General features: G+C 50.0%; 1 protein-coding gene across 4 annotated transcripts; it reads left to right on the top strand.

Moving 5' to 3' along the window:
* The first annotated feature begins 116 nt into the window (after nucleotides 1-116).
* On the top strand, nucleotides 117-9,986 carry CWF19L1 (CWF19 like cell cycle control factor 1). Of its 4 annotated transcripts, XM_030241013.2 has the most exons (14): nucleotides 1,451-1,590; nucleotides 1,691-1,775; nucleotides 2,200-2,278; nucleotides 2,593-2,694; nucleotides 4,052-4,266; nucleotides 4,988-5,106; nucleotides 5,284-5,368; nucleotides 5,902-6,042; nucleotides 6,855-6,966; nucleotides 7,648-7,727; nucleotides 8,265-8,474; nucleotides 8,861-8,980; nucleotides 9,666-9,763; nucleotides 9,842-9,986. In XM_030241013.2, exons 1-14 carry the CDS (start codon nucleotides 1,568-1,570, stop codon nucleotides 9,984-9,986), a joined length of 1,614 nt encoding a protein of 537 aa, XP_030096873.2. In that variant the 5' UTR covers nucleotides 1,451-1,567. The 4 variants fall into 4 exon arrangements, with proteins under 4 accessions (XP_050832473.1, XP_050832472.1, XP_030096873.2 ...); XM_050976516.1 differs by lacking the exons at nucleotides 2,200-2,278; nucleotides 2,593-2,694 and adding an exon at nucleotides 117-814 and having other exon boundaries at nucleotides 1,327-1,590; XM_050976517.1 differs by lacking the exon at nucleotides 2,593-2,694.
* Nucleotides 9,987-10,038: the final 52 nt, after the last annotated feature.

The raw sequence follows: 10,038 nt of genomic DNA on the forward strand, positions 1-10,038 counted from the left end.
GGGAAGAGCCGGCGGGCAAAGCTGAGGGGCGGTGCCGAACCTGAGGGAAGGCGGGGGGGCGGCCATGTTGGGGGGAGGCTGAGGGGAGGCACCGCTGAGGGGAGGCGGGGTATCGGCCATGATGGGGGGAGGCTGAGGAGTGGTGCTAAAGGGAGGTGGTGACGGTGTGGCGGCGGCTCCGTTGAGGGGAGGAGGTGACGAGATGGTGGCGGCGCTGCCGAGGGGAGGCAGAGGGCTGGCCATGTTGGCGGGAGCCCGAGCGGCGGCCCCGCTGAGGGATGGTGGTGGCTGAGTGGCGGCCCCGCCGAGCCGGCCGGCCGCCGCTTTTCCGCCCCTTAGAGAGCTTGGGATGGCGGGGAGCTCTCTTTGGGGTAGCGTCCATGACCTGCTGGTGTTGGCGGGATCGGGCAGGGGGTGAGGCAGGAGCGGGGCGCACCCCGGCCCCTCAGGGCGCGTTGGGGTGGCCTCGGTGCCTCTGTGACGCGGTGGAGCCGCCGCTGACCGCGGCCTCCTGCCCTCGAGCGCTTTGGCCCAGTTAGCGTCGGCAAAATCAATTTTATGATTTTATCCTCCTCGGCTTCCCACATCCTGCCGGTAAACAACGCTCTGCTGACTTTTGGGAGTGGGCAGGCCCTGGCACAGGGTGTCCAGAGAAGCTGTGGCTGCCCCTGGATCCCTGGAAGTGTCCGAGGCCAGGCTGGACTTCGGGGCTTGGAGCGGCCTGGGATAGTGGAAGGGGGTGGAACTGGATGGGCTTTAAGGTCCCTTCCCACCCAGACCACTCCGTGATTCTTTTGTGGTTCATTCAGGTCAGGTGAGAAACAGAAAATAAATGTTACTACTTTCCATTTCTCGTGCTTATTGTTAAAATGTGGAACGGTTCATTCCCAATATTACAGAAGGAACAAACCCCGACAGCACCAACTTTGTAAAACCTGAATAAAAATATATAAAAATTTAATTTAGAAATCTCCTATGAAAGCTATTAATAAGGTTTCATTTATTTATAAAGCATTATTATAATAAAGTGTAAGAAAAGATGTCAAAAACAGGAGAGTTTGGCTGGTGTTTACAGCCTGATGAAGTGCTTGTTTTGGTACAGCTCAGCGTAATTACAAATACGCATCGAAATATAGTATATTATATGAATATAATATATTTATTATAATACATATCAAAATGTAGTATTAACACATTTAATGAACATTATAATAATTTAACAGTGTAAATAATCACCTGCAGCGATTGTTTCAGTCACTTCTGAGACAACGACCCCTCTCTTACCCGATCACCTCTTCTACCTCTTCGCGGGTTTTCCACATGTAGTGCCAGCACTGACTGGAGCACTAACACACCAGGATGACAACACCACGCATCGGGAATATCTGCGATTCCCTACGGACACTGGGATTTAAACTTCACGGCGATTCCAGCTCGTTTTGTCAGGCTTCGGGCGCCGCCCACCCGGCAACCGGCGGAGCGCTTTGCGCGGTGCACCCGGAAGTGGCGGAGCGCTTTGGGCGGTGCACCCGGAAGTGGCGGGAGGTTCGTGTCGAGTATCTTCGTGATGGCGGCGGCACCGCTGCGCGTGTGAGTGGGACGGGACGGGGCAGGACACGGGATGAGGTTGCGGTGGGGCTGGGATTGTGCCGTGCCGTGTCGGCCGCTCTTACCGCACGTTGTCCCGTAGGCTGGCGTGTGGCGACGTGGAGGGGCGGCTGGAGGCGATCTTCGGGCGGGTCCGCGCCATCCAGGCCAAGAGCGGCCGCTTCGACGTAAGGCTTGTGGGGCTTGTGGGGGGAGGTGGACGTGGTACCGTTCCTGCGGGGTTCCCGTTCCCATCCCGGCACGGACCGGGGTGGGGTTCCTGTGCCGGTGGAGCTCCGGTGGGTGTTGCTGTCCCGTCCCTCCGCGGCAGCCCCTCTCCTCTTTCTGCTCGGTGTGAAAAGGGGTTTGCAGCCCCCAGCCCTCCCTGTCCAGCACCAAATGATTGGGAGGAGCCGTGATCTGCTCACAGAAGGCGGGAGAGCAGCTGGCTGTCCTTTTAAACCCGTTAATGTTGCGTTTAACGCAGATAAACACAGAGGAATCTTTTCACTGCAGCAAACCAAATGCTGCTGAAGCAGTGCAAGCAAAGCCTTTGTGCGTGTGTTCTGTCTGTGGTGAAATGGCAACTCCTGCTTTATCCGGTGTTTTTAGATGCTTTTGTGTGTCGGGAATTTCTTTGGCTCTACTTCCGAGGCAGAATGGGCCGAGTACCGCACGGGGGCCAAGAAAGGTAAGGGAGGAGGGCGGTGTCACCCGGGGGCTGGGCACTGTGGTGTTAAAGCAGCTACACTCCAGCAGGGAGACCCCACACAGAACGGAAGGATGGTTCTGTGGGGAACACCTCTGGCTTTAGGGCTGTGCATCACTTTGGAGTTAATCTTTGGAGCTCCAGGCTGGGCACTCACTCTGCAGGAAGATTTCTTGTGCAGCTGCCTCCAGAGGGTGGTGGAGGGTGTGACTGGGGTTCCCTGCTGTGATTCCTGGGCACTGTGGGCTGGGTGCTGGAATTAAAGCACACTGAGTGCACAAGGTTTTCTCCCCCAGCTCCAATCCCAACCTATGTGCTCGGTGCTAACAACCCGGACACCCTGAGCTACTTCCCAGACGTCAGTGGCTGTGAATTAGCTGAGAACATCACTCATCTGGGTAAGGCTGCAGGGGATTTGGGATCAGCCTGTGCCTGCTGGGGCTCTCATGAATGTTCTCTCATCTTCCCACTTCAACACCTTCCTTTTTCTGGGAGTTGTCAGTGGCATTTTTTATCCTGTGGTTCTGACTGGTACAGTCTCTGTAAGAAGAAAACCCTGCTGTCTTGATTTGTTTTTTTTTTTTTTTTTCATTTCTGATTCTAAACTTGCTGAGCAGAAGGAGTCGTGGTTGCAAGAGCCTGTTCTCTGAAGTGATTTGTAACAGTGTGGGATGTTACAACAGTCCTTTGAATTATTAGAAAGCAATTGAACACATTTCTATTTCTTTTGAAATAGAAATGCATTCAATTTCATGAAAAAGTGCACAATTATTAGGGTTTGTCCCTTGCTTTATCTTCCTGCATGTCAGTACTTAGAAATGAGGTTGGACAGCTGAAAGACATTTCTGTTTGTTGGTCAAATAAAAAAAAGAGAATGTTCTGGAATTTTTTACATTTTTATTATTCTGTTAAAAGTACTTTAACTACTTTTTTGCTTTATCTAAATTGATAGATTTCTAAATGTAATACTGCTTTTAAATAAGGATATATTTTTCTTCAGAATTGTTCATTTTCTAAATTCACAGCTCAGCAAATCAGCAGTAACTCCAAACCATTTCTGTAATAATAAATTTGTATTTATTATCTTTGGTATAGGAGAAGTTATTCTAAACTTCTTGCATTTACCTATGTGTAAGAAATCATGTGGTTTAATATTGTCCTTCCACTCCTGCTTTTCCTTCAACTGAGCCTTCTCTTTGACTCAAATATTCATTCAGTTTTATTCTGGCTCTTCTACTTCAAAACTCTACCTTTCTATTTTTTCTCAATTTTCTTTCTTTCAGAAATTATTTGTTCAATCAATTCCCTTATTTGTTCTTCTTTTAGCATGCCTGTCTTATCCCAGAGCATGCTTGTCTCTGTAGGAGAAGGTTTGAGTATGATTTTGCTGTGTGGCTGTACTGCAGTAGCAGGGATAATAAATGAAGTGCTGCAAAGCTAAAAAGAAAAACCAGTTTCTTTCCAGAATTGGTACCAAGAGAAAACAGAGTAGAGGCACTTGGCTTGGATGTGTGATTGCTGTGGATGAGTTTTTGGGAAGCAAGGTGGCAGGGAGGAATGGGAAGCCTGGGGCTTGTCTGAAGAGCTCCACTGTGTGCAGGCTGGGGTTCGCGCTGTGGCACCGAGCGATGCCATCTCTCTGGGCACAGCAGATGAGCTGTCTGTGAGGATGGCTGCAGTGACAGCGAGCCAGCACTGCTGCTGCCCCATCCAGGGGATTGTGACATTCTCAGGTCTGTGTCTGTGTCTCTGCAGGCCGCAGGGGTGTGTACAGTGGCTGCTCGGGGCTGCAGATCGCCTACCTGAGCGGCACCGAGGCGCAGCAGCAGCCGGCACCCGCGCACTGCTTCAGCACCAAGGACGTGGCCGAGCTGAAAACCTCTCTGCTGGCAACCCCAAACTTCAGGGGTGTGGATATACTGCTGACCTCCCCCTGGCCCAGAGACGTGGGCACTTTTGCCAACAGCACGGTGAGTGTTCTGTTCCCAGGGTTTCACAAAGTGTTGCCTTTCTGCTTCCTCTCCGAGTGCGAGTTCTGTTCACCCTCTCCGAGTGCTTGAGATAGCTGGGAGTAAAAACAGGGAGAGCAGATGTGCTGGTTCTTCAGAGAAAACTGGAAGGAGGGGGGTTTGTGAGACTTCAGGGCATTTTATCTGTCCCTGCCACTTTTTAAGTGTTTTGGTGTTTATTTCCTTCAGTATCAGTCAGGTGGTCTGGTTCTTCCTCAGTATGGATTTTGAGGGTTTGTTTCATTTGTGTCCAATTTTGTAGTGTTAATGTTCCTCAGTAGAAGTTATTTTCAGATGATTTGAAACCTGTCTGGACAGCAAGGCCACACATGTGGCAAAAGAACATTTTTTGCTTCCTCTCAGTTTATTCCAACATCCAAAAAAAGATACAATCCTCAGTTTAAATGCATGAGGAACTTTCCCTCACAGCATGATAACCAACCCTGCTGCCCTTGGGGATTGTAGAGAACAATTTGTTGGGATGTTCTGGCTCAGAGAGAAAACTCAGATCTCAGAAGTTCCCATGGGCATTCTCTGTAGTTGTTTAATATGTTTGTGTTTGACTTCCCTTGGCATGAATTTTCTCGGAATGTACTCACTCAAGTGTACAGCGAAGTATATTAAACATTTCTTTTCCCTGCTCTTTGAGAGGTTTAAATAAAGCTTGGTTTGTGTTTTGTAGGGAGAAATAGATACCAAAAAGTGTGGCTCCAAGCTGGTATCAGATCTAGCTGCAAGTCTCAAACCAAGGTACCATTTTGCTGCCCTGGAGAAGGCCTATTATGAAAGACTTCCTTACAGGTTTGTAAAATCATGTGAAATCTCATTTATTTTCAAGCAAGGGTTCAGTTTTTAAGGAACACTGGAGGATTGGTGTGCTGTCTGAGTATCTTCATGGCAGGCAGGGGTTCTCTCTCTGTCCTTTCAATACTTTATGTATTTTATGTGCCAGTACAGCCAGGTTTTGCTTCCTTACAGGAATCACATGGTGCTACAGGAGACCCCACAGCATGTCACCAGGTTTATTGCCCTTGCTGATGTTGGCAATACAAGCAAGAAAAAGGTACTGACACCCTTGAATCTTTCTTCTTTTCTCAAGTACAGTAATGGGGCAGTGAGAGCAGTTAGAGGACAGCATCAGGCACTTAAAAGCTTGGCTAAAGTGGAGGTATCTGTCTCACTTGAGGAATAGGTACCACTTGCCTGTTGTGTCAGTAGGGTAGTAAGGGCTGCATGTGGTGTTCTGAGGCACAAACCACTGAAAAAAACCCAAACTTCTGGCATGAGGTTTTTAACCTGTCTCTCTTCTCCCCCTTAAGAAAGTTAAGGAATTGATTTGGTAGTTAAGGATGCACTGGTAACAAAAAAGGCCAGAAAGAAGGCCTGGAAATGGGCAGGGACCAAGGATGCACTGCATAAACTCCTGGGTGGCACAGTGGCACACGGGGTGTGTTTTTCCATGCCCTGCCTTGGCACAAACACTGATGTGCTGAGTGGTGTGGAGCTGTTCTGGGGTACCTTAGTTTGTAAGTGATCTCCTCAGAGGTGCAGCTGTGGCAGGAGCTGCCTGTCCCTGATTGCCTGTGTTTGTTGCAGTACCTCTATGCCTTCAGCATTGTGCCCATGAGCTCCATGGACCCTGCAGAGCTGGTGAAGCAGCCTCAGGATGTCACCGAAAATCCCTACCGGAAATTGAGGAAGGAGGCTCCCAAGAGCAAAGCCCCTCTCTCTGCAGAGGTACTGCCCTGTGCTCCTCCCCTTGGGCCTCCTGCTTCACTCTCTGTGCTCACAACACTGCTTGGCTTTCCCTTTGGGATATCTCTGTCCAAAACTCTGCCTGTGGGGACAGGCTGGGGGAGCTGGGGGTGTTCAGCCTGGAGAAGAGAACTTATTATGGCCTTTCACTTCTTAAAGAAGGACTATAAGAAATAGGGGGACAAGAGTTTTTTCCTCTTCAGCATTAAAGCCTTCTAATGAGATAACTCAATCAAATGTTTTCAACCTCTGGTGAGTCTGTGACACATTAACATCTCTGAGAAATAAAGCCATTCATTTGGCACTGGCTGGCAATTGAAAAGATTTGAGCAATCCATAAAATCAGGCAATTCTGAATGTTCAGCATAAGGCTGAATAGGAGAGCATAATGATTTGGGGCAGCTCTCCCTGAAGTTTTTCCCTGACTGAAGCAGGTAAAGCCTGCTGCATTACTAGGAGGACAGGTTATTCTGTTCCAGGGTATTCAGAAGGTATTTCTTCCTGGAAAGGGTGCTCAGGCCTTGGCAGGGGCTGCCCAGGGAGCTTTGCAGTGCCCATCCCTGGAGGTGTCCAGGGAAGGGCTGGAGGTGGCACTTAGTGCTCTGGGCTGGGGACAAGGTGGGCACTGGGCACAGCTGGGACTCCATGGGCTAGCAGGGATTTTCCAGCCTCAGAGATTCTGTGATCTTGATCCTTTTCAAAAGTGGTTCCCAGCTCTTCAGGAAAAATCAAATTCTATATCCTGTGGTGCAGTTCTAACTGAACATCCTGTTCACTTTTCATTTCCTAAACAGGAAGAACCAGCCTGCCAGTTTTTCTTTGACTTGAACAAGCATCAGGGAAGGAAACGTCCCTCAGATGGCAAAGAGAGAGGAGACTCCCAACCTAAGCAAGCCAAGAAACCCCGTAAGTGTGAGGATGCTTTTTTGCTGAGCTCTTCCTCGAGGCTTTGGATGGATCACATCACTCCAAGTTGTTCCTCCAGCTGTTGAGCTGTAGGTGTCAGCTGGCCAGAGAGCTCTGTCACTGCCAGCTGCTGGGGGAATGCAGGAGCATGAAGGGTCCCTTGTTTCCAAGGGAAGATAGGCTTCAGCAGGTGATAGAAGCGTCAAGAGCATAGTTTCAAAGCTCTTTGGGTCTGTGGTGCTTGTGGTTGGGCTGATGGCATTTACCCTCTGAACCAGACACTTCCAAAAAGTTCAGCTCAGGTATCACAGTTTGGGTTTGAATCCAGGGGCCTTGGGTGTGATGGATGGGCCAGAACTGACAAGTGTGTATCGTGGTTTGGCAGCATCTGTCCTTGTCTTTAATTTTACCTCGTTTTGATTTGTTTGCTTACATTTGCTGATGTTTTCTTATTAGTGAGCTGCAACTACTAACTCCTGGAACTACCAAACTCCTCCTTCATTCCAGGAGAATGGCAGTCAGCAGGGTCTGACTGCCACCACCTCCTTTCTTGCTGGAATGTCCCTGGCCAGAGCTGTGTCCTTCTGACACCTTCAGCACTTCATAAACTGGGAAATGCCAGGTTGTCTGTGTTCTGACAAATATCCCTTCTGCTAATCTTTGTTTTCTTTCCCAACAAAGCTCAGCCCACAGGGCCCTGCTGGTTCTGCCTGGCCAGCCCAGAGGTGGAGAAGCACTTGGTTGTCAGTATTGGCACACATGTAAGTACCTGCAGCATGGGCTTTGCTAGGTCAGAATCATGCTAAGACATGGCAAAACAAAATACCAATCTCCAATTTTAAATTTAAAACAAACTTATTTTGCAGCTGGCTCTTGGGTTTGCTTTCAGTTTTTTTGCATCTCCTCTACAAACACATAAACTCTTAAAAATTGAAGCGTGGCCCAGTTTTGTTCCAGCAGAGTGGATCCACTTAAATTTCTAAGTGGATTTTTGTGTCAGAATAAGAAATTCCTGCCTCAGTGGTGAAGTTCACTCAGCAGCTTCCCTGCACACAAGGCATTCTTCTGACATTCAAGATGCTTTTTTTTTTGTCCTTTGGCAGTCTCTCTGTCTCTTTCTCATTCCTCTAATGATTAATAAATTCAGTATAAAAATAAATTCAAATAAAATGGCTAACAAACAATCCCTAATAAGCAACACAGAAGACTCTCCTGTTCACGAGGTTACTCATTCTGAGTAGTCAGAGAGTAAATTCCTACAGCACAGTGAGTAACTGGTGTGTGTTGTTTCACTCTAGTGCTACCTTGCCCTGGCCAAAGGGGGTTTGACACCTGACCACGTCCTGATCTTGCCAATTGGGCACTATCAGTCAGTGGTGGACTTGTCTTCAGAGGTGCTGGAAGAAGTCACCAAGTACAAGGCTGCCCTAAAGGAATTTTTCAGGAGCAAGGGGAAGAGATATGTCCTATTTGAAAGAAACTATAGGAGTCAGCATTTGCAGCTGCAGGTATGGTTTGGGTGTCACCCTGGGGAAGCATAAACTTGCACTGAACATAAACTCCAGATGAACTGAAAGAGCCATTTTGGGGTTTATCCTGGTGGTTGCTGTGTGTGGCAGCTCTGTAAGTGTATCAGAGCTGTATCAGAACTACCACAGAGATGAGAAGGGAAAGGGCTGTGCTGAGAACTTTCAAGCTTGGAGTTTTCAGCTCTCTGTCCACCTCCTACAGAAAAAAAAGTCTCATGAGTTTAAGCCTGTAGAGATGGGTGCTCACCTGTCTTGAGTGATGAGGCTGAGCTGTACTGAGGAGCCACGAGCTCCAGTGATGGACTGATGGCTTTCTGCAAACAGGTTGTCTCGTATTCTTTTATGGAAATGTCCTCCCTCTCCAGGTCATTCCTGTCCCTCTGGACCTTTGCACTTCTGAAGACATCAAGGAGGCCTTTATCACACAAGCACAGGAGCAGCAGATTGAACTGTTGGAAATCCCAGAGCACTCAGATATCGCGCAGGTACGGGGCCACATTTCACCTCTTCACTTCTCCCCTGTCCTGCCTGAGCTGTTGTTCCCCCCTGAGGTCACTCTGTGGGATGGGATCAAGCTGTTGGAGGCACAACCTCAGGGACTTGATCTGGGGATGTGCCAGGATTCTGCTCTGGGAGAAGTTACCATGGAGAACAGATGATTTCTCAGCTGAGAAATTGGAGCGTGGTCTTGTCCTCCAGGAATGTGTTTTACTAGGCTGGGGTGACCTCCATGAGATTAGGAATGACCAGTCCTGCCTGCTTCTCAATTAGTCACTCACAGCAGAATTAAACCACAAAATATCATAGGTGATCCCAGCAGGAAGTGACCCACTGCTCCTTCCTCCCATGGAAGGTATTATTTGAGCTCAGGCACTGACCTCAGGCAGTTTGCGGGGTTATTTTCCCAAGTTTTCTCCCAGGAGAGAGGGCCATGGCATGGGGACAGCTGGGTCTCCAGCCCTTGGACTGGCTGGGAAGAGGCTCTGCCTGTCGACAGCCCTGGTAGCTCTTCTCAGAAGGGTGATTGGGAAGGGGCTGCCCGGGGAGGTGGTACAGACTGGCATGGCAGTTAGTGCCACGGTCCAGTGAACGAGCTGGTGATGGGTCCTAGGTTGGACTTGATGGTGTCGGAGGTGTTTTCCAGCTAATTGTGTGGTTCCCGTGGCGCAGGTGGCTCAGCCGGGGATGCCGTACTTCTACGTGGAGCTGGACACGGGGGAGAAGCTGTTCCACCGCATCCGTGGCCGCTTCCCGCTGCAGTTCGGCAGGTGTGTGCTGACCCCGCCCACCTTTACGTCACTGTGACGTCGCAGTGACGTCGCAGTGACGTCACGGCGCTGTTGCAGGGAGGTGCTGGCGAGCGAGGCGCTGCTGGCGCAGCCGCAGCGCGCGGACTGGCGGCAGTGCGCCGCCCAGCGGCCAGAGGAGGCGGCGCAGGCCCGCGCCTTCCGCCGCGACTTCGAGCCCTTCGACTTCTCCCTCCGCGACTGAGGCGGCGCTGCCGGCGGCGGCCCCGGGCGGGCGCGGGCGGCGCCGGGCGGTG

This window comes from Serinus canaria, chromosome 6 (assembly GCF_022539315.1).
Source record: "Serinus canaria isolate serCan28SL12 chromosome 6, serCan2020, whole genome shotgun sequence".
Classification (NCBI taxonomy): Eukaryota; Metazoa; Chordata; class Aves; order Passeriformes; family Fringillidae; genus Serinus; species Serinus canaria.